This window comes from Culex quinquefasciatus, chromosome 3 (assembly GCF_015732765.1).
Source record: "Culex quinquefasciatus strain JHB chromosome 3, VPISU_Cqui_1.0_pri_paternal, whole genome shotgun sequence".
Taxonomy (NCBI): domain Eukaryota; kingdom Metazoa; phylum Arthropoda; class Insecta; order Diptera; family Culicidae; genus Culex; species Culex quinquefasciatus.
In genome coordinates this window covers 128,098,025-128,122,462 of record NC_051863.1, presented here as the reverse complement: position 1 = coordinate 128,122,462, position 24,438 = coordinate 128,098,025, and the positions used below count along the sequence as shown (strand labels likewise).

The following is a 24,438-nucleotide window of genomic DNA, read 5'->3' as shown; positions in this document are numbered from 1 at the left end:
TTTTCTCTCAAAATTAACCCTGAATTGCTACGTTAAAAAATGGAACATTAAGTACCGTAAAACGGGGGGACTTTGATATGTTTGAGATTTTTTCGCAAAATGAAGAGTACAAATAAATACGTACGAAATTGAATGGAACCATACTGACCGGGGTAAAGAAAGGTACTAGGTCCTTCTAAGAGAAGTTTTCATTTAATTTTGAAAAAAATTAAAAGTTAGTTTACTATAATTAAGGGGTTACATACATGTAAATGGGAAAAAAGGTCAGAGGTTGGTATGAGCATACATTTAAACTTTTTCAAAATCTGTTTTCAGGGCATTAAAATATACAGTTTTATCTATTGTCAACACAATTTTGAAGACTATTGGTTGTATCATTACCGAGATATAGCTATTTGAAGTTAGCTAATTCTAAAAAAAATGGTAAAGACACGTTAAACCAGTCCTGTGTGCATGACGAAGGTCGATCTTCAAAAAGTTTATTTAAATAAAAGATGAAAATATTTTTGATGTTTTTCATATAAAAAATCGTCAGTTTTTGATTTTTGTATTTAAAAAAATTAAAATCGGGCTTCGTCATGCACACGGGATATATCTTTAGCGTCTTCACCCCAAATTTCAGCCAATTTGGCCCATCCAATCTTGAGATATCGTGGCACCCGTAAATAAACTCAGTGTTTAGAGAAAAACGTTTACAAAGTTTAACAGTTCGCTGTGCGCATGGCAAAATTTTGCAATTAAATCGTCTCAAACTCAGTTTAGTCACGAAATATCTTCATGAAACTTTCAGGAGTGATTGAAAATCATCTTTTTGGTGTATTCGTTGAATTTTCTGTATTACCAAATTTTTGACTTGCTACATGTATGTAACCCCTTAAGAAAACGTTGATGAATAGCATTATTTTCATGTTTTCAAAGTGTCATGTTTTTCTCAATGAAAATGATTTCAAATTGGAAAACGGAATGAATTTTCGGTTGCTTCGGACAGGAAAAGGCAAAATAAATTAGCAAATAATACAAATTGTGTGTTTTTTAAACATAATCAAGTATAATTTCCAAATTTGAAGGCATTTTCAGCAGAACAAATTTTATACAAAATGTGAAAACTTTTGATTCGTGCTTCTAATTCAGTTAAAAATGCAATATTAATTGATAATTTTATAACCCAAACTATTTTTAACAAATTTCAGGTGAAATTCTGACTGTTTAGCAATTTAACCTAAAATTTATAAGAAAAAACTTAGTTAACTAAATATAAACATTGGTTTTTTTTTTGTTAAAGACTAAATCAGCATTCTTAGCGATGGTACATTCGACGTAAAAAACAAATTTGAACACCTTTTACCTGATTTTTACAACAAAAACTATTACTATCATAGTCACCCCGGTATTTAAAATAAGAATTTTCAACACAAATATTTTTTTTAAACCCTATTGAAAAAACTTTTTTTCAAAAATAGCGAATGGACCTTGTGTGGCCTACCCAAGTACATGTTTAAAAAATTATTGTCTTTTACCATTTGGAAAATATTCCAAAAATAAATTAAAATCCTATCAATGTTACCTCGGTTTTCGGTATCTACGAAGACTTAGATGGTCTAGATTTCAAGCTTTCGTTGTTATCGACAAAGTTGTTTGGATTGGCATGCTCATCAACTTTGTACAAGAGAAACAATTCGCTATAATTTTCTGAATGTTTAGATTTTGGCTCTAAATGATGATTATACTTATGTGATACAACTTTAGTTGGTGAAAGCAAACAACATCTTAATCATAAAATATATTAGCAATGCCTTGATGTTTTTTGAGTATTCAATGATCTATAACCTCGGGTTTAAGAGATGTCTTATGAAAAAATAAGCTTCGTCTTCAAATGAAAATGAAATAGTTGCAGCAGACTTATCCAAAAACCGTTTAATTATACAAGCCAAAATGATTTCAACCAAAAAACAAATCTGGAGTTTTTTTTTAAAAGGACCAATAAACCAAATTTTCAGTTTATGCTTTTTGGGTGTTTTTTAATACCCCTGACTCAAGGTGGTTCTGAAAACACCCAAAAAGCAAAAACTGGAAATTTGGTTTATTGGACCTTTTCAAAAAAAAACTCCAGAAATGCCAAACCAACCAACGGCTGTTCATTTTCGGCCCCATCATACGTGAAACCCTCGCCCTACTCTGATGGTTCACTTTTTGGGGTCGTTTACGATTCAGTTCACTTCCTATGCCTGGGAGTCTGCTGGTATTCTACTATTCCTCGACAAGTACCCACCACACGGAGAAAAAAGAGTTCCCAAAATCGTGAACAAGCGTTCATGAAAATGAGAACCTCGAACAAACTGTTCAAATCCCATGGTACGATTTCGATAAACGTACCATGAAATTTGAACACTTTGTTCGTGGTTTTTATTTTCATGAACGCTTGTACACGATTTTGGGAACTCTTTTTTCTCCGTGCAGCTCCAATAAACAAAGTGTGCCCCATTGAGAGCCGAACAACCACAGCACAGCAGCCTCGGCAGAAACAAAATACGGTGTACCTCCGTGTGTACTCGCGGAGGTTTAATAACTGTAAACAGTTTATGACCCAGCACCGGTGGCACTCTGCTTGAGCTGCCCTGGGTCTGCGTCTGCTGTGATGCCCTGCAGCAAGCATTGTACTTGAAAACAAGCTGTGCACAGGTGCAAATGGTTTGCTAATGGAGTACTTGAAACTCCGAACGAAACCATCCAAGGTTTTGAAAGGTGGTTTGTTGTGTCGGTTCGTTGGAAACTTATTCAAAGAAAATACTAGGAAAACTAACTTCAGTCAAACTTTCCGAAAAGCCAGTAGAAATGAGAAAAGCTTGAAAATTAAACAATGATTAGTAACGCACTGAAACGATCGCAAAGTAATGATAAGCCAACTCTATCAGTCAACTATATGTGCATGAGATGTGGCACGTGGCAGATTGTGCTACAGCAGAAGGGTAACTCTCTGCTTCATGGAAGTGCAACAATTTTGCCGCTCAGTTAAGCTGTAATCATTAGTTAAGTACACTTTGTGATGCATTTGCATTACGTGAGGAATGATTATTTTGTTCTAGAGTTTGACGAAGCATTTGTTTAGCCTCTTTTGAAGAAATTTTTATAAATTTCCCGTGGTAGAATTCAATTGTGCTTGGCATAAACTACAAAAGAACTTTATTTCTAAATCGTCGTGACGGGGTGGAAACGGGGAAACCCCCAAGTCATTGCGCCGTGATTTTGCCCTATTTCTGCTTTTAATGTGACCAACCATCCCTCCCATCGTCATCATCACCATCATCATAATCATTATCGCTCAAGAAAAAAACGCCACTCTAATAAGTTTTGCTTTGAGGGATCATCCAGCACCGCTGCTCGTGGTATGTTAGCCTCACTAAGCACACTAATCCAAAACCGTCGTAATCATTCAGGTCGTGACGACGAATCTGGCGTGATTAACGACACCCACGTGAACGGATTTAATTTAATTAGCGGGCTGTTCTTCACCGGTGAGGAATACTTGAAAAGATGGATCAATTTTTTTGTCAAGATTTTTATGGCCAAAATTTAAGAAATAATCAGTTTAATTCTTTGAATTTTCAAGCGCTAATTCAAAAAATCAAACCATTCACATTAACGTCCCCAGGTCTTTTGTGGTCTCTATTGCAAGTTTCTGCTCGAAGCTTGGAGTCCAAAGGCTTGAATGGGGAGAGCATCCAAACCTCTACCTACTCCAGGGAACCTTCCACCCCAGGGTTCGAACTGACGACCTTTGGATTGCGAGTCCAACCGTCACCAGCGATTCCACCGAAGCCGGCTAGGTTTGGTGTGTTGTTTGTATTTATGGCATGAAGACAACTTCTACACCTATAATGACTTAAAGGCCTAACAACAACCATGGCTGGTTTAACTTCCCCATCCGATGGAAGGTTGGAGAAGATGGGAATCGAACCTATGATCATCCGCTTACAAAGCGGACAGCTTAACCATTCGTCCAACCCGGAACAATTGATAACTTGTTATTTTGAGTTTCAATTTTGTGGAACTGGAAATTTGGTTTATTGGACCTTTTAAAAAACTCCAGATTTGTTAAAATCCAGTCAGGAATTATAGAAAAGAGACATTTCATACGTCTTCAATCGTCTTATGCCAAGTAGGTTTTATTCTGTGAGCTGTTCTCTACGAAAACGATCTTTTTTTTTTAATTTTAATTTTTGTATTTTTTAATCCGCCTGAAACTTTTTTTGCGCCTTCGGTATGCCCAAAAAAACCATTTTGCATCATTAGTTTGTCCATATAAATTTCCATACAAATTTGGCAGCTGCCCATACAAAAATATTATATCAAAATTCAAAAATAATTTGGAGGAATTTTTTGATCGATATGATGTCTTGGCAAAGTTGTAAGTATGGATAAGGACTGCTCTGAAAAAAATTATACACGGTAAAATTTTTTTTGATGATTTTTTTATTAAACTTTTGTCACCAAAACTTTGTTTGCAAAAATTCACTTTTTTATTATTTAATTTTTTTTATATGTTTTAGGGAACATCAAATGCCAACTTTTCAGAAATTTACAGGTTGTGCAAAAAATCTTTGACCGAGTTATAATTTTTTTCTGATTTTTTCAATAATCCAATATGGTCGCAAAAATTGTTTAACTTCATTTTTCGATGTAAAATCAAATTTGCAATCAAAAAGTACCGCAGTAAAATTTTGATAAAGTGCACCGTTTTCAAGTTAAATCCATTTTTAGGTGACTTTTTTAAAAATAGTCGCAGTTTTTCATTTTTTTTGCCTTCCTCACTGAGGTAAGGCTATAATCCTGCTCTAAAAATGAACTTATCACAGAAAACTCGTAGACCCACCTTCATGTGTACCTAAAGACTCAGAATCGAAAACTAAACAAATGTCTGTGTGTGTATGTGTGTGTGTATGTGTGTGTGTATGTGACCATAATTCTCACTGAGTTTGCTCAGCACTGGTTGAACCGATTTTGGTCAAACCAGTTGCATTCGATTTGGTTTAAGGTTCCTTACGTACCTATTGATTTTTATAATGTTTCTATATGTAGTTAAAAAATGTGCTTTTGTATTTATCCGGATGATTGATAAGTGACCGGTAAACGATTCAAATATCGTCATGCTATACATCGTTGATTAGGTAATCGCAAGACCTTTCCAACGAGTCCAAAACATTGATGATCTGGCAACCCTGTGTCGAGTTATGACCCCTTAAGTGATATTTGTTGTTCTTTTTTTGGGGATTTTAAGAAAAATTTGATGAAATTTGTGTCCAAACCCATCGAATCACCAATAGTTGGTAAAGAGTGAGGAAGGCACCAACCACTTAGGTGGATTAAGTTAGTTTTTAAATTAGTGCCCACTTTTGAAATTTATCGATAAATGTGGGGGAGATAGAACTTATTTACAATTTCAAATTGTGTTTTACAGTCGACTCTCTGGTTGTCAATATCTAAGGAACCGTCGAGGAAGAGAATCATCAGTTTAAAGAACGATGCAAAATGAAGACTCGATTGAAAATATGTTTTTCTTGGTATCGTCAGTGGGGATGACTATGGGTCAAAAAACGATACTCCTCTCGTATTTTCTTAACAACAAAAACAATTTAAATAACATCGAAAATCTTTCAACGTAGATTTGTTCTAAGATAGTTTACTAACATTTTCCTAAAATATGGTGGATTTTAATGAACACTACCTTAAATGCCAATTGTTTGAAAATTGACCCAATCTCACCCCTTAGAGGGGGTGACATTGGGTCAAATGAAACTAAAATGATGCTCAAATACAATGATATGGTAAAAACAAGTCATCCAACAGTGTTGCTTGTTCGAGGGAATCGTATTGACATGCTACAATGTTTGAAGTGGAGATTTTCAAACGAGTGGTCATTTTTGGCCAAAAACGTACCTCAACTTTAGACAGCTGCCAAAATAATAGAATTTGTTCTTGGAACGAGATTTTTTCAGCGAATTCATCTTAAGATGTCCCCTACACAACCCTTTTAACAGAATTCAGTTTCATTGAGAAGAACCTGAGAAATGGTAAAATCCGTAAAAAATTACTTTGACCCAATCTCACCCCCCAGACCCAATGTCACCCCCACTGACGGTACCCAGCTATGGGAGAGAATCATGGCAACGTACAGCAAACAAAAACAAACTAATGTCAAACACCATTCAAAGCTTCGTTTTGCAAAGAAAAATGTCTATGCAAGCCATGAGATAGTGACAATATTGACAACCGGAAGAAATTTTTAAAGCAAACAGAATCCAAGGGACCATCGAGGAAGAGATCCTTCAAGCAAGAGAAAATATCGAGGCATAAAGCCAATCGAAGTATGCAGTTTGAAGGGACTGAAGAATTCATCGATAGATGGAGCAATATTGATATCGAGAAAATCGACAGCCAGAGAGTCGACTGTATTATAATTTAACAGTTCTGTTCCGGGATGTTTCATTTGCAATTCAGAGATTTGGAGAACCTTTCAACTGAGATCAATTCATAAGCCTTTGCAGGGAGAGTACATATTTCTACGTTTAAATTTTGCTAGCTGAGTGCTCTTTGGGGGAAATAAATTTTGAGAAAACCCCCTAGATGAGATAGAAGCAAGCAAAACAACTCGCTTCATTTTATTTGCATTTTTTTTGAAAAAAAAAAAATGCCGGGGTTACTCATTTCCCGGGAAACGGGAAATTTTCAGCCAATTTCCCGGGAAATTTTAAATTTATTGAAAGTTGTTATGATCTTGGTTTTTATCAATTTTATGCAACAAGATTGTACAGGACATCAACATAAATGTTTTAAATAAGTGTGAAGATCAATTAACAGCTTGACTGCATGTAAAAAATCATTAAACTACAAGAAAATGTATTTTGGTATTGTTTGATGAGAAATTTTAAACTTGCCTCTGTGACCAGTTTATTGAAATGAGAAAAAAACATGCAGAAATGATGTTTTTCATGACAAATACTGGTTTCAGCTCATGAACAAATGGTAAAGCTTTTCAGTGTTGGTTTTACTCTAAATAACCAAGCTTTGAATATATTTTTGCATTTTTTGAGAACAAACAATAGAAAGTAATTTTTCAATGATTTTTTATGTACTATCATGCAACATAAATTATACGATAAATTAACACCATTCCACAAAAAGTCTTCTATTTTTTCACATTTAACCCTCTAACACCTGTAGTTGCACCAGTGTTCCACAATTCTTTTACTTCAAATTGTAATTTCTTTAGTACTAGGTATTCAACCAATAGAATTAATTCTTTTTGCAGAAATTCGATTTCCATCTTATTTGATCATGGTAAACAAAATCGTAAAAAAAAATCTCAATTTTAATTTGGAGCTAAGGAGTTAATATTGTTTTGATGAACTAACATCAATCTTTTAAAAGCTTACCTAATTGTTATAATTTAATACTCATTAAGCAAGATCTATTCCCAGTTGCTTCAAAAATTAATATCATCAGAAATAATTCAGATATCATAATTTCTGATAATTTGATTAATTATATATAAATCAAACAATACATGTAATTGAACAAAATCATGTTGAGTTTGTTCATTTATTATTTTTTCAGAGCAATTTAAAAAAATAGTTCCAAGAATTTAAGAAAAATTATACTTTCGCTTGAATTTCGGGAATTCCCGGAAACTTTACGAATTTCCCGGGAAACGGGAAATATTTTTTTTCGGGAAATCCCGGGAATTCCCGGGATTTTTTTCCCGGGCGGGAAATTGAACGCTCTAGTTAACATTAACCTTTACATGTTAACATTAAGTTGATTAATAAACTGTCACTGAATCCGCTTTTTTAAATGCCGGCCCCGATACTCTTCACGAGTGTTCCCCTCAGGAACAGGGACAGATTTACTTTTTTTAAGCAAAATGAAATATCTTTTAGTAGGATTTAAAAAAACTGATACAACTTACAAACAATTCTACAGCTGGGAAAACCTCAACAGGTGGAAAAACGTGACACCATTCACCTCCTCCTAAAGATCCTGGAACGAACCGAAAGACTGCAACGGCATAACCAACACTAATACTGAGGTGGCTATGCTACATTCACCAGCCTCAGACTGGATTACTCCACCGCACATGCTCTAGCTTCAACTTTATTCATTTGTTTCTGATTTTCCGTCCATTCTCTAGAAAACACATTCTTTTTCCCATAATTTTTCCCCGCATCGTCATCATTTGATACGCAAAGTGAACACATAGCGCGCCGCATCATGCGTCATGTTACAACTAGGGCGTCCAAATTTCCCGGGTTTTGAATTTCCCGGGAAACGGGAAAAATATTTTTGGAATCCCGGGAATTCCCGGGATCCCGGGATATTTATGAAACAGTCATAAAATCTATGTTTTTATTATATTTGTTATGTTTTTTAAGCTTAAATATATTTCTTTTTTATATGACAGCTTAAAAAATTTATTTGAAAATATCTTTAAAAAAAGACAAGAGGCGACAACAAATAAAATGACAACAGTCAATGTAAAATTTTAGATAAGTTTTGATAAGTTTTGAATTTGAATTAGCGACTTTTGAATTGATTTTTTTTCCATAAGTAAATAAATACACCGTTAAAATAAAAAAAAAATATAAAATTTGCTTATTGATGCTTGTATTGAAAAGTTCAACTTTTACAACAAAAAAAACTTTTGCAGAAAAACATATTTTAAAAATTATCTTTAAGTTACTAGGAAAAAACAGGAATACAGTCTGGATAGATAAGTAGATTTTAAAGCAAAAAATTTAAAAATCGGTGATCTGTGAAACTGTTTTGTTCTGTTCCTGTTTTAACCAAAGTTATTCAAAACATCATGCAAAAAATGACTAAATAAGTGTCTTAATTCGTTTCATTTGTTCTGATTTGCCCCTCCTGGCACTGTTTGATGAAAAATAATTTGATTAGATTTTTATTTTAAATCATAAATATACCTGGGTATTTCAATCTTTTTTTTAAAGCGCTAGGCATTTTGCAGATCGGTAAACTAAAATTTCAACAGTTTTCCCTAATTACCAAATCATGCTGATATATGCCGAATACAAGTTAAAATGCATTAAAATTATTATCTTTTATGAGGTATTCAACTGTTCATCTATTTCCACAACTAAATCTAAATTTCCAGACTAAAAATTGTTTTTTTTAATTTCGGGAATTCCCGGGACAAATTATGAAAAATCCCGGGATTCGGGATATCCCTGTTTGGGAAAAATCCCGGGAATTTTGTCCCGGGAATTCCCGGGATGGACGCACTAGTTACAACGACGTCGTCGACCGACATCTTGAAAGGCCAAATGTCGGAAATGTCAATTCCTCGCTTCTTCCTTTTATTCCTTAACCACCCCCATCACTAAACACACACCCCCACAAAGAGGGAAAAGGGGGGACGGGGGGATCCACCCACAGAAGGCAAGGATAAGCCCAAGGTTAAATTTATTCTTCGATTAAATTACACCAAACGACTGTTTTTGTGTACCGAAAAAAGGCGCTTTTCCTTGAAAGCTTTCCCACATGGGGTTTTGCGGTGGTGTGGGAGGAAAGCTTCCTCAGTAACATAAAAAAAATTGATGGAGCAAGATGATGGGCACAGTATTTACACACAATTTCCATTACAGTCGCGAATTTCTCAATCAGCTGTTGAGATTCGAAATCAGGGCGGCAATGCAAAGTAGGTGATGATGGTGATGAAGATGTCTGGCTGTCTATCTTGCAAGCTGTCTGCAATTGCGATTGACCTCGATTTCGTGGGGCGCTTCGGCAAACCACCAGACTTGGAGACCACTTCGTGATGGATTTGGAATAATTTGTCACAAATGTTCCTTGCTTAATCCACCTGGGGATGATTGCTGCCTTCCTCTCTTGTGTATGGCACTATTCTTAAAAAATATGTCTTCATAACTCGTGGCAGTGCTCGCAGAATGCCTAAATGATTATCAAATATACATTTATATAAAAAAAATGAATCTCAATCAAATTTGATGACATGCAGTTTGTAGCGGAGCAATTCTCTACGAAATCGGTCTTTTTTCTTCAATTTTAATTTTTGTATTTTTTAATCCGGCTGAAACTTTTTTGGTGCCTTCGGTATGCCCAAAGAAGCCATTTTGCATCATTAGTTTGTCCATATAATTTTCCATACAAATTCGGCAGCTGTCCATACAAAAATGATGTATGAAAATTCAAAAATCTGTATCTTTTGAAGGAATTTTTGATCGATTTGGTGTCTTCGGCAAAGTTGTAGGTATGGATACGGACTACACTGGAAAAAATAATACACGGTAAAAAAATTTGGTGATTTTTATTTAACTTTTATCACTAAAACTTGATTTACAAAAAAACACTATTTTTAATTTTTTTTATTTTTGATATGTTTTAGAAAGCATAAAATGCCAACTTTTCAGAAATTTCCAGGTTGTGCAAAAATCACTGACCGAGTTATGAATTTTTTAATCAATACTGATTTTTCAAAAATCGAAATTTTGGTCGTAAAATTTTCAACTTCATTTTTCGATGTAAAATCAAATTTGCAATCAAAAGTACTTTACTGAAATTTTGATAAAGTGCACCGTTTTCAAGTTATAGCCATATTTAAGTGACTTTTTTGAAAATAGTCGCAGTTTTTCATTTTTAAATTAGTGCACATGTTTGCCCAGTTTTGAAAAAAATATTTTTGAAAAGCTGAGAAAATTCTCTATATTTTGCTTATTCGGACTTTGTTGATACGACCTTTAGTTGCTGAGATATTGCAATGCAAAGGTTTAAAAACAGGAAAATTGATGTTTTCTAAGTTTCACCCAAACAACCCACCATTTTCTATCGTCAATATCTCAGCAACTAATGGTCCGATTTTCAATGTTAATATATGAAACATTTGTGAAATTTTCCGATCTTTTCGAAAAAAATATTTTTGGAATTTTCAAATCAAGACTAACATTTTAAAAGGGCGTAATATTGAATGTTTGGCCTTTGTGAAATGTTAGTCTTGATTTGAAAATTCCAAAAATATTTTTCGAAGATCGGAAAATTTCACAAATGTTTCATATATTAACATTGAAAATCGACCATTAGTTGCTGAGATATTGACGATAGAAAATGGTGGGTTGTTTGGTGAGACAGAAAACATCAATTTTCCTGTTTTTAAACCTTTGCATTGCAATATCTCAGCAACTAAAGTCGTATCAACAAGTCAAATAAGCAAAATATGAGAGAATTCTCTCAGCTTTTCAAAATATTTTTCAAAACTGGGCAAACATGTGCACTAATTTAAAAATGAAAACTGCGACTATTTTCAAAAAATCGCAAATATGGCTATAACAAAACGGTGCACTATCAAAATTTCAGTAAAGTACTTTTTGTTGCAAATTTGATTTTACATCGAAAATGAATTTTACGACAAATTTCGATTTTTGAAAAATCGTATTGTTAAAAAATTCATAACTCGGTCGGTATTTTGCACAACCTGAAATTTCTGAAAGTTGGCATTTATGTCTTCTAAAAACATATCAAATAAAAAATTAAAAATAGTGTTTTTGTAAATCAAGTTTTAGTGATAAAGTTTAAATAAAATCACCAAATTTTTTTACCGTGTATTATTTTTCAGTGTGATCCATATCCTACAACTTTGCCGAAGACACCAAATCATTCCTTCAAATACAGATTTTTGAATTTTCATACATCATTTTTGTATGGACAGCTGCCGAATTTGTATGGAAAATTATATGGACAAACTAATGATGCAAAATGGCTTCTTTGGGCATACCGAAGGCACCAAAAAAGTTTCAGTCGGATTAAAAAATACAAAAAAAATCGAATGACCGAAATCCTAGAGAACTGCTCAGCGTTGTAAAATTTATGTAATTTGTCCTAACAAAAGACAGGGTTGGAAAATATTTAAGGTTTGTTCTCCAATATTTCAAATATTTCTTTTTGACGATGTTTTTTTTAATTCTAAATAGTTATTGCACAATTTTTGAAGCTAACTTTATAATTTTGCGCAATTTTTTTTGACCTCTGAAAAAAAAAGTGAATTAAATTTAAGTTTCGAATAAATAAAGACGAACAGAAGTTCACAACCTTGTAATGCTTCATCAGAATAGAGTAACTCTTTAGTAGAAACAGTTTCGAACGTGGGTTTGGTTGATGTCCCATTCGTATAGTTGCAAGAGAGCCCTTAGATGTGGGTGTTCAGGCCGAAGTGTAATAGATTTTGTTTCATTACATCCCCAACCAACCAACCTTACTACATCCCACTACATTTTCCGCATTCTATGAAGGACGCAAGGATTAGGAATCGAGAGTTCACATCGAAAATGTAACAATTCTAGGAAAGAGTATGGGTAGCTGGGATTTTTGAAATAATAAATATTTTTGTTTGTGCTGGAATCGAAATTTAATCCATTTCTTATTCTCTGCGTTGCTTTACAGGCCACCGGGCTATGGATCCAATATTCTTCTCTCCGCCTAATGGAGTCCCGTCCGAAAGCAAACTGGCAACCTATATGGTAAGTAAATATGCCTACGAAACGTAGGTATGTTTTGCCAATTATTAATGGTTTCGTCATATGAAATATAATACTTGTGCATGTTGCTTTGAAGAATAAATTTTTCCATTTTTTTTCAAATTTTCCTCAAACTTTATAAAAATCGTTTCATCTTCGTAAGTGGTGGATCAGGAGTTCAATTAAAAGTCTTTTTTTCTTCTGAATTTGATTGCCCGAGCAAATGGAAATAACTGATGTTTGAAAATACTAGGCCAATAACATTTTATGTTATTTATAACAAGATTTGTTATTCGTCGTTATGAATTTTTTGTTATTGTATTGTTATTGTAATAACAGACCCGGGCAGAAAGTTACATCTTCCTGAAAACTTGTCATGTTTGCAAAAACACAAACATGTCAAGTACCTGTTAACTTCCAGTTAAGAGTTAATCAAACATAAACGCGAACATAATTTACTCTACGCATATCAAAAAATTATCAACTTAAGTTCGTGTTGGAAACTTCAAATTATCATGCTATGGTGCGGAAAAATATCATCCATAAACATAAAATTATCCCGACCAGTTCATTTTTTTCCTGGAAAAATATGGGGCGAAAAATATCATACAAAAACATAAAAGTTTCATAACAAGTTGTGATGTTTCCAGATATTTTTTTTCTGTAATAATTTGGTGGCTTTAGAAAGCGTAATAGTAAGAAAATATAAGTTTCATATAGACTGTTTTTCAATTGTATTTTAATAAAACAAATTAATTTAATGATATAATGTGATTTTCAAGTAAAATTTATTTTTATTGAATAAGCCTAAAATTAAAAACTCTAGCAAACAAACTGCTGGAAGACTAAACATAATGACTATCTAATTTTTTTTTAAATATTTGTATACAGTCATCCCTCATATTCGGAACAGTTTACAGATCGGCCAATGTTCAAAAAATCATAGAAAATCGATAATTGAACATAATGATTCGCTTTTACCTTCATTTGAAAGCTGTTTTTGCGATCTTTCGAATGCTGTATTGAACAACTGCAAATTTTAACATTTTATATCAAGTTTTGAAGAAAAACTTTGACCCTTGAAATCCAAAAATTGAACACTTTTTCTTACGATGTAAACAATCTTTTTATCGCTCCTGGGGTACATATTTTAAAAAAAGTGACTTCACATTCTGAAACCAATAAAACTCATGCTTAGTAATGTTTTATGAATGGTCTGCTAACTTTTTTGTGAAAATATCAGTTAATTCAGGTGTTCCACAATTGTGGGAGGCACAATAACATCCCACAATTATGGAACAGGCAATTTGGAAGCAGCGTTTTGCTGCTCTGAATAAAATGGTCTCGAAATGCAGTTTTTTGTTTAAAAGTTCTACTTATATTAATGAAATAGCAAAGGAATGTCCAAATAAAGGTCCTAAAAATAGTAGGGTACACAGAAAAGATGCATTTGGCATGCTTTTGACAAATTATCACAAAAGTGTTCCGAATTTGTGGGTGTTCCGAATATGTGGGATGACTGTATCATTTGCCGTATAATTCGAATTAATTCAAAGTTTAGTGTGAATAAGTAAGGCTGGTACAAATTTTATTTAAAGTTTTTGTCACTTCTCCCTTCGAAATTTGCCCGAAAAATCAGGGGGCAGCAAAAAATTACATCCAAAATTGCATACAACTAACAATATTAAAACAAATCAAACTTTTGTAAAGCCAAGTCAAAGAAAAGCTTCGAAAATCTGTACAATTGAACTAAACAAATCAATAATGCACTAATTTATTTGCATTGGCCGCTGAAAATTTTCCTGAAATTCTAGCAAACCTTTTTGAAAGTGTAGAAATTTGTAAATATTGTCAAGGCGGAAGCGTTACAATTGGGCAACGTGGCTCGGTCTTATACAAACATTCAAATTTATAAAATTCCCGAACAAAAAAAAAAAATAAACAAAAATATGGTCTTTAAAGGAAAGAATCAAAAAAATATATGCAATCCTTATCAATAAATAATTTATTTTAAGAATTTTATATCAATCTGTCAAAAGTCAATAATGTGTATTCAAAATCAGCATAAATAACAGAATGAAAAACTGAACTTTGCTAAACAAACATTGAAATGTTTGAAAGAATTTCTAAACTGAAGTGATAGGTTCACTTTGAAATAATAATTCTCGTACATACCTTGTTAATCCTCATCCAATCCATCCAGAGAGCATATGATTGCAGCACAATTCATTTTTGCAGCTGATTGGTCAAAGTAAACAAAACTCTAGAAGCCGAATGTCCAGAAAATGCCCGTTAGTAGATCTGTAAGAGAAAATAAAACACAAAGCATCAATTCTCAAACAAAATTTATGGAATAATTAAAAATTCAATAGTAAACAAAGAAAAAGAAAACAAGCAATACTTATCTGAGTTTTAAAAATCGTCGAAAAATATTTGTCGGCTTGACTAGTAGAAACAACATCTGTAGCCGCTTCAGGTGGACTCATCCTCCTCCGTGAAACTGCTTTCGAGCCACTCAATTGAATCACCTCCTCCGGAATCACAAGAGGAAGGTTCATCCTTCTGTCGCTGACACTCCAAAACGAAACTATGTCACAGTGTCACGTCCAGTCCCCAATCACCACCATGATGCAGAAACGTAAACAATCACACGCACACACTCGAAAACACACGGATCAAATACGGTTTCCCACAAATCGCGATTCTGATGACGCGACGACAAAAACCAAAAACAAATCGACACTGCTGTTTTCCTCCACCGAAAACTGTCAAAATCGACAAAATCATTCCGGCGTTGATCCACGTCTTAACATCACCGGCAGGAGGAGGAGGAGGAACGATGGAAAGCGGCATGTAGGCAGGAGGATTTCGCTAACGTAATTTTTTTTCCACAGAGCCGCAAAAACATCAACTTTCACATAAATAACAACATTTCGCAACTCTCACATAAAACGACACCAACGAACGCACATTCCCACGGCCAAAATACGCACTTACAACCCGCGGCGATTCGCAGGCTGTTGTTAATCAGTGGAAAACTACTGCACCAAAAACGTAAACAAACCCTTGTCCTTGTCCTGGCGAATCCGCCAAAATCCTTTCCTCGTTAATCCACAGCAGCATCTTGAGCAAGAGGATTACTTTTCTGGGGCAGCGGTGGCCGAAACTTTCCTTGCACCCGTCAACACGGAGCGAAACTTTTCTTCGCCCCCAGCCACAAAAACACAAACAATCACTTAACCACAACATATCACGGTCTCGAACACCACGGAACGAACGAACACACACTACCTCGGCCACAGAACGTACTCACAACCCGCGGCGATTCGCGGACTATAATTCATCCGCGGAAAACTACTGCGCGAAAACGTAAACAAACCAGCCCGCCACGAACGCAAAAGCTGTCTGTCTGCCGATTGCCGATTCCTGTCAAGACAGGTCGCGCGCGTTGCGTGCGAGCAGTGAACGAAAGAAGAGAGAAAAGAGACAGTGAGCGAGCGCGTGGGCTCATTTTTGCGCTTTGCGATGAAATTTTATACACTCAAACCCCGATGGTTTGACACCAACTGTTGTCAAACGAACGGGGTCACGTTTTAGTTTGACATCCCTTTTACACAGAGTTCACACACACTACCAAACGCTTGTTTTGATAGTGTGCGTAAGCGCCGTGTAAAAAGTGACAGTTCGTCACTTTTTAGTTTGACTTTGACCAACCAACGGGGTACAAACTAAAAAAGTGTCAAACGAAAAAGTGACCAACCACCGGGGGTTGAGTGTATGCGGTAAAATACTTTTCAATGTGATTAGTTTAACTAGTGTATTTAAAGTAAATTAAAGTAAAAAAAACTCAATAAAAATGTCCATTAACAAAACTGCCATTTTAGGTAAGTCCCGCCTGAAAAAAAAATTAATTTTATAAATCATCTCATAATCCAGGGTTTTCAAAAATATTCTAAGTGTCGGAAAAGTGAAATTTTGTCGAGGAGTGAAAATTTTGCTAAGTCCAACAAAAAAAACAAGATAAAAATATCATCATGATAAAGAAGTCGAAATTTTTTCTAAGTCCCAAAATAATTTGGCTTTCGAAATTCTGCTAAGTCCAGCAAAATCAAGATAAAACAAAATAATATCATCCCATGATAAAGATTTCGAAATTTTTTCTAAGTCCCAAAATAATTTGGCTTTCGAAATTTTTCTACGTCCAGCAAAAACATGATAAAACAAAATTATATCATCTCATGATAAAGAGGTAAATTTTTTTTCTAAGTCCCAAAATAATTCGGCTTTCGATTTTTTTCTAAGTCCGGTAATATCATGAGAAAATGAAAATTTATCAACTAATGATAAAAAGTCTACAAACAAAGAAAGGAACATAGATTTCGGCGCGCATTTTAAGAGTTTTTGGAACAAATATCAAACATGCCATGATATCAAAATCAACTCAAGTTATTTTTTTGTTCGTCCCATGATGCGACTTTCTGCCCGGGGACTTATAACATTTTTAGCTATTCTTTGAACAATTATTTGTTATTATTTTTTTGTTATTTTAACAACTAATCCGATCATCCCAATAACAGTTGAAAGTATTCTTCTACAACAAAAACTGATCTCCCAAAGTTGTTCTGGCGTCCCGAGCGGACGGAAATAACTTGGGAAGGTCAGTTTTTGATATTGTGAGAAGATCGAAATATGTTATTGGTATGATCGGATTAGTTGTTAAAATATCAAAAATTAATAACAAAGATTTGTGCGAAGAATAACATAAACTGTTATTATGTTGTTATTGCAATAACAAACCAATAACACAGAAGGAATCATGAAGGAATAACAAGATTTGTTATTTTGTACGGAGAGGTGGAGCAGCATAATAACAAAAAATGTTATTGAACTGGTATGTCTCCATAACAAAAAAAGTTATTGTTTTGGTTTATTTGTAATTTGCAAATAAACCTGCAGTAGCCATAACTCCTCTGTACTAGTCAGGGCTGCAGAGTCGGGAACCTCCAAGCGACTTTGAATCCATACTTTGAAGACAACTCCGACTCTGGATGCAGGATATGACGCCAACGACGACTTCAGCTCTCCAAAAATACCCGACTTCACAGATTCCGACTCCAAGTAAAAGTTGCTGAAAATTTGCTGAATCCGATGCAGTCTCCGAGGTCTCACTCCTGCTCGAACTTTAACGTCAACTCCGACTTCCTGGCTCTGTGAAAATAATAACAATTTTGTTATTCACACTTCAAAAATTTTCAATAAAAAATTCAATTCCGTTAGGGACTATAACAATATTTAAAAAAATGAACTCTCAAAAGTTGATTTTATCGGATTAATTTTAGCTTGAAACCCCATTTCATGGTGAAATAAATGACCCCGATGAAATTGGTCAAAATTATTTCATAGTTCCAGCCTATTTTAGTAAAATCCCTTAGGGGGTATTTCAAATAATTAAAAAATCAACTTTCAAAATTTCAACTTTTTGAATAATTTTAGCTTAATTTGAATGGCCAAAATAATGACCCTGACGAAATTGGTCAAAATTATCCTATAGTTCTAACGATTTTAAACAAAGTCCTTTAGGGGGTATATCAAATAATTAAAAAAAAATCAACCTTCAAAATTTCAACTTTTTAGAACAATTTTAGCTTAAGTTCCCCCTTTTCATGGCCAAAATAATGACCACGACAAAATTGGTCAAAATTATCCCATATTTCTAGCCAATTTAAGCAAAGTCCCTTAGGGGGTATATCAAATAATTTAAAAAATTAACTTCCAAAATTTCAACTTTTTAGAATAGTTTTAGCTTAAGGACCCCATTTCATGGCCAAAATAATGACCCCGACGAAATTAGACAAAAATATCCCAAAGATCAAAACATAGTTAACAAAGGAAAAAAATAATAACAGATTGTGTTATGGACACTAAGAAACTTTTCCATTTGTGCGATTTATGGTAATTTTATTTCTAAGTCAGTATACCGAACGAATTACAAATTTTGTTATTATTATTTTTTATTATTTTATTATAACATTTCCTTTTAATAACGTGTAATTAAACATTTTCAATATAATATCACTTCAATACCAAATTTTGGTATTTTATCAGAAACTGTTATTATTTTTTCTTCTTGAAGTTGAACGTCAGGATAAAATAATAACACTTTTTGTTATTTTAACAGGATTTGTTATTAAAATATTATTAATTATGTTATTACCGTCTGCCCGGGGATCTTGGGCAGACGGTAATAACAAAATTCATGCCATTTCAATAACAAATACTGTTAAAATAACAAAAAGTGTTATGGAATTTTCCTTTAAAATCTATTTTTGCATTAGAGTTTAATAACAGTTTTTGTTATCATAACAAAATTTGTTATTGGTCTGATATTGGTTGAGAGCCAAAACAACTTTGGAATACATTTTTTGTTATGGAAGAAAACCTCCAACTGTTATTGGGATGATTGGATTAGTTGTTAAAATAACAAAAAATAATAACAAAGATTTGTTCGAAAAATAACTAAAAATGTTATTTGTCTGTTATCACAATAACGATCCAATAACAAAAAAAAAAAATCATAACGACGAATAACAAATCTTGTAATAAATAACACAAAATGTTATTGGCCTAGTATTTTGAAATATTAAAAATGTTATTCCCATGTTATTTCCGTCTGCTCGGGGGGACCTATTTAGAAAACAGATATGGAATAAGATACATCACAACCCGTTTGACAGCTCAACGTGGTGGACGCGTTTTTCCTCTGTTGTTGCTGCGCGAAAAGTGCTTGTGGATGGAGGTGGAAGATTCCTCCGACGACGAGTTTCTTCCCGATGTCGGAACGCGGAAGCGGAAGAAGACAAGTGACGACGGAGCCGACATCGGCAACGAGGAACAGCTCCTCAACAACAACAAGTTCAGCCCGCTGGTGGAGAACAACAACAACAACAATAACAAAGGAAACCCAGCCGGGAAAGGAAGCGTCCCACCGGTTCCAGTGGCCAAGAAACCACCTCCTCTGGTGGTAAAGAATATGAGCTTCGGCAAGCTGAGGAGTGTAATGTCGCCGTGCACAACCATGCCAAGTTACAAGCCGACTCCGTTTGGGATCAAATTGCTGTGTATCTCCGAGGAGCGTTTTGAAACTACACGGGCCCACTTGATCTTGAACAAAGTGGAGTTCTATACCCAAGAGAAACGAAGCGAGCGGCAACTCCGTGTCGTCATCAGGGGACTTTCACCGGCTTCACCTGAATTCGTCAAGAAGAAACTCAAGGAATTGCAAAACCTGGATGCTGTGGAGGTGCATGCCATCAAGAGAAAAGGAGAGTTCGCCTCATCGACGGAAACCCCGTACATTGTTACGTTCCCCAAGAAGTACACCAACCTCAAGAAGCTGAGTGAAATTAAGCTCCTGCAAGCATTTCACATCCGGTGGGAGGCCTACCGGAACAAGTGGCCGAACGTGACTCAGTGCAGGAACTGCTTGCAGCTGGGTCATAGGACTAGGAACTGCCACCTCAAGGGGAGGTGCAACAACTGTGGGGGTCCCCACAAGACGGACGAGTGCAAAGTCCAAGAAGCCGAGCCGAAGCGGTGTGCCAACTGCTCTGGAGCCCACGAAGCTACGGACCGCAGCTGCCCCAAGCGTTCGGACTTCATCCGGAGGCGCCGGCAGGCGTTGAAACCGAAACCGCCGGCAAAGAAGGCGGAGAAGCAGAGTCCAGTAGTTCCGGCGTTTACGCCGGCGGAGTTCCATTCGCTGCCGGGCGCAGTTCCGGACGGAAAAGCGAAGGATCGCCCTCGACCCGCAGGAAGCAGCCAAGGTGGCTTCCGAGGCGGTGGAGCCACTGAAGAGGAAGCCGGGGAGGTGCTCTACAGTTCGGCTGAGCTGTGGGGCATTTTCTCCGAGTACATCGGCAGGTTCAAGACCTGCAAGACCCGCTTGGACCAAGTAACGCTCGTCAGTTACATGATCTCGTACGGATTATAAAGAGTTATTTTTGTTTATTATATATTTGTTTCAAACCGATCCTCGGTCCTAACCTAGTCGCAGTACCTAAAAGGACCTAATAAAAATAATTTATGAATAAAAAAAACAAAAGATACATATTTATGGTTTCACCAATCTTTATTTCATGAATCAAAAAAATTGAATCTGTTTTGCAAAACTTGTTTTTAGTTAGTTTTATTTAAAAAGTTTTATTTTAAAAGGCTTAAGTCTACCAATGTACGGATTTTTTCCTTTCCATACGGATTTTCGACCCTCTTTGCGGATTTTGAACAGGAAGTTGAAGAGCATAGAAATTTGATTCAGGAAATCACTGATTATTTTTTAATTGCTTTTATAACCTGCAAGTCATAAGCACTCTTATAGCAAAGTGCAATTTGAAAATTAACTTAATCCACCTATGTGGTTTGAACATAAATTTCGTGTGATTTTGTTTAGATCCGGAATGAAAAAAATACACACACACACACACACACACATATCACTTAAGTGCTCATAACATGAGACAGGGTTGCCAGATCTTCAATTCATCCCGAGCAGAAGGAAATAACTTGGGAATAACATTTTTTGCTATTTGAAAATGCTTGGCCAATAACATTATATGTTATCGATAACAAGATTTGTTATTCGTCGTTATGATTTTTTTGTTATTGGATTGTTATTGTAATAACAGACTAATAAAATTTTTAGAACAAATCTTTGTTATTATTTTTCGTTATTTAAACAACTAATCCGATCATCCCAATAACATTTGGATATATTCTTCCATAACAAGAAATGTTATTCCAAAGTTGTTTTGGATTTCAACCAATATCAGACCAATAACAAATTTTGTTATGATAACAAAAACTGTTACTATACTCTTATGCAAAAATGGATTTTTCAAGAAGATTCCATAACAATTTCTGTTATTTTAACAGTATTTGTTATCGAAATGGCATGAATTTTGTTATTGCCGTCTGCCCGGGATAGCACTTAATATAACCGTTTTCAATAGGGTGAACCCGATGTAATAATATCAGATTGCAAATAATTTTTATAAAACCTGACAAAATATATTTTCTTCTTATTATTTACAGAGTCGACAGAACGTTTCGACACCAACGTATGGGTTGTCCTCGGGCCTCAGCAAACTCAACCTAGACTCTCCGATATCGATTAAAAAATCACAGGTAAATTATCCTTTAAAAAATCAATTCTTCATCTTATACCCTATCTTATTTCGTCAATATAATCCAGGTGACCCCACAGTCGCCAGAATTCATTCCAACCAACCGTCTGAACACATCATCATCACCCAACTTTTACTCGTCGTACTCGATACTCGGCAGCAACGGCACCACCGGCGGACCAGTGGCAGGTGGTGTCGGCGCCAGCAGTGTGATAGCGGCGGCGGCGGCAGCGGCCAGTAATGGTGCCACGGTGGTCGTTGCCGGAACTGGTTCCGGTGCCGCCGCCCTGCTCGGTCAGTCCCCGTCGGCGCAGCAACTTTCATCGGTGGCGACGGCGATCGTGCCCACGGGCGTAGGGGGAGGTGGGGGCGGAGGAGGAGGAGGAGGCGGTGGAGGTGGAATCGGTGGGGGCAGTTCCGGTGGGGCCAAATCCCAGGCCAGCAGCTACGGGAGCAGTATCCTGGGCAGTTCGCTCAGCAACAGCTCAACCTACGCCGTGACGCCCATCAAGGGTGAGTTGTTCAACTGGGGAGGGGTTTGAGGGAAACGTGTGTGTTCTGACATCCACCGGATTCCAACCGGAACGCTGCTGCAGCTCTTCTAATTAGCACCTTTACTTTTTGGGATGGCAGTTTCACCTCCGTCGAGATTCGCCTGTCATGCTGATAATTAGTGCTGCCAACGTCGTCGTTCTGCTACATTCTCGTGTTACCCAAATGATAGCGACTAGATTTTCCTTGCTGTAATTTCTATTGTTTAATCCTCGCCTATTTTTTCTTCTTTGTTTTACTATTTTTAGGTCGGAGTTTACTACGTAACGAATCACCCCAGAGTACGAACACATCTCCTCGAATCACGCCTCAACCATCACCACCACCAATTACCACCAACATTCATCAGGTGAGGATTGTTGACATTCGAAAAAGGTTAATTAGTTTCGACAATGTATGGAATGAATTGAATCGAAATTAGGACAACAGGCTTTGTTAACAAAGCCGTTTTCAAACGTTTCCGGTCGGTTCAAAAATTATTTACTTAAAAAATACTTTGGATTTTCTATCTGCACGTTGGGTCAAATGCTCGTTAGAAAAAAACTGTTTGAATTAAATTAATTTCATAATTAAATTTGCAATATTTAAAAAAAATAGTCCGGGACCGCGGTGTAGGGGTAATCGTGGTTGCCTCTCACCCAGTTTTGTCTGACCACGCCTTCCGTCGGATGGGGAAGTAAATGTTGGCCCCGGTCTAACCCAAAGGGTTAGGTCGATAGCTTAGTCAAAGTGTAGGAGTCGTCTCCCTGGGTCCTGCCTCGGTGGAGTCGCTGGTAGGCAGTTAGACTCACAATCCAAAGGTCGTCAGTTCGAATCCCGGGGTGGATGTAGGCTAAGGTGTAAAAAGAGGTTTGCAATTGCCTCAACAATCAAGCTTTCGGACACTTAGTTTCGAGTAGGAATCTCGCAATCGAGAACGCCAAGGCAATGCTGTAGTAGAGCGTATAATTTGATTTGATTTTGAAAAAAAAATAGAACTGCGAAAAGTTTAATTTGAGTTTAACACCTTTTAATATTTACAAGCAAAAAAGACAACTTTTTTAACCCTCTCCCGCCCATGGTTACTCCAGAGCACCAAAACTTTGAACTCAAATATCTCGGAACTGACACAACTTTTCATGGTGCTTTAAGTTGCAGGTGTTCATGTAGAATATATACTAACATCTTCCCAAATTTCATCAAATTTGGTTAAGCACAAGCAAAGTTACAGTGTGAAATGTAAACAAAAATGGGCCAATTTTAGGGAAATAAATAAGACCTGTTTTCGAAAGCCCGTAAAAATTACCAAACACAAAATTTTATGAAAGAAAAAATGTTTTGCTATCATTTGAGCCTTGGACAAGAACCCCTGTGAATAACATTGTGAGTTTGGACCGGTTTTAAGTGTTTTTCAACCTTTTTCATTTGGTGCACCAGAGCACCACCTAGGCATATGAGCAACTAAATATTCGGGAGCACTTTTTTCTAAATTACAGAAAAAGCTTATTTTTATCTAAACAATAGTTTATAAACGTTTTGACTTTTCATAAACAAGACAAAACATTGTTATTAGAACGATATTTTTATTATTTTCCTCATTTTTCATGAAAATGGTTGTTTGTGGGGTTTGAATGAGCCAATCAAAGAAACCTGAAAATGCAGAGATTTTAGAATTTGTAGTTAATACTTCAGAAATATGGTCTTACAGCAAAGAATAAGTAGTTTTTAACACATTTCGAAGCGTTTTCAATCAAATGAACGAATAGATTTGAAGAAAACGAGATTTTGAGGTTTAAAAAAAAGTTGCTCATCTTCCTGATGGTGCTCTGGTGCACCACTTCAAATTCTACTTTTTGCCGCAATTCAATGTTTGTGTGTCAAAGTAAAGTATTTCCTGCATTATTGTACCAAAATTAAGCCATTTACTATTTTTACGATAAGCAAACAGCTCTGGGCGTAAGAGGGTTAAATAACTCATGGATAGTTTTTGTGAAACTCAACCACAATAAAAAAATTTAAAAGTAGTACTGGAAAAAGCAACCTTCTAATGACCTTTCAAACTTCATACAGCCCTATTTCTAGAATTCCCATAAAACGGGGAGCAATTCTCTACGAAATCGATCAATTTCGACCATATTTATTTTTTGTATTTTTTATATGGATTAAACTTTGTGGGGGCCTTCCCTATG

At 35.6% G+C, this 24,438-nt stretch overlaps 1 protein-coding gene across 3 annotated transcripts in view; it reads left to right on the top strand.

Moving 5' to 3' along the window:
- Positions 1 to 24,438, top strand: part of LOC6038835 (PAN2-PAN3 deadenylation complex subunit PAN3) — a 102,620-nt gene that overhangs the window by 20,313 nt on the left and 57,869 nt on the right. For all 3 annotated transcript variants that reach the window (XM_038258889.1, XM_038258891.1, XM_038258890.1), the window contains exons 3-6: positions 12,466 to 12,542; positions 21,627 to 21,719; positions 21,787 to 22,231; positions 22,519 to 22,619. In XM_038258889.1, the coding sequence (XP_038114817.1) occupies positions 12,477 to 12,542; positions 21,627 to 21,719; positions 21,787 to 22,231; positions 22,519 to 22,619 (705 nt within the window). In that variant the 5' untranslated portion in view covers positions 12,466 to 12,476. The remainder of the gene's footprint in view (positions 1 to 12,465; positions 12,543 to 21,626; positions 21,720 to 21,786; positions 22,232 to 22,518; positions 22,620 to 24,438) is intronic.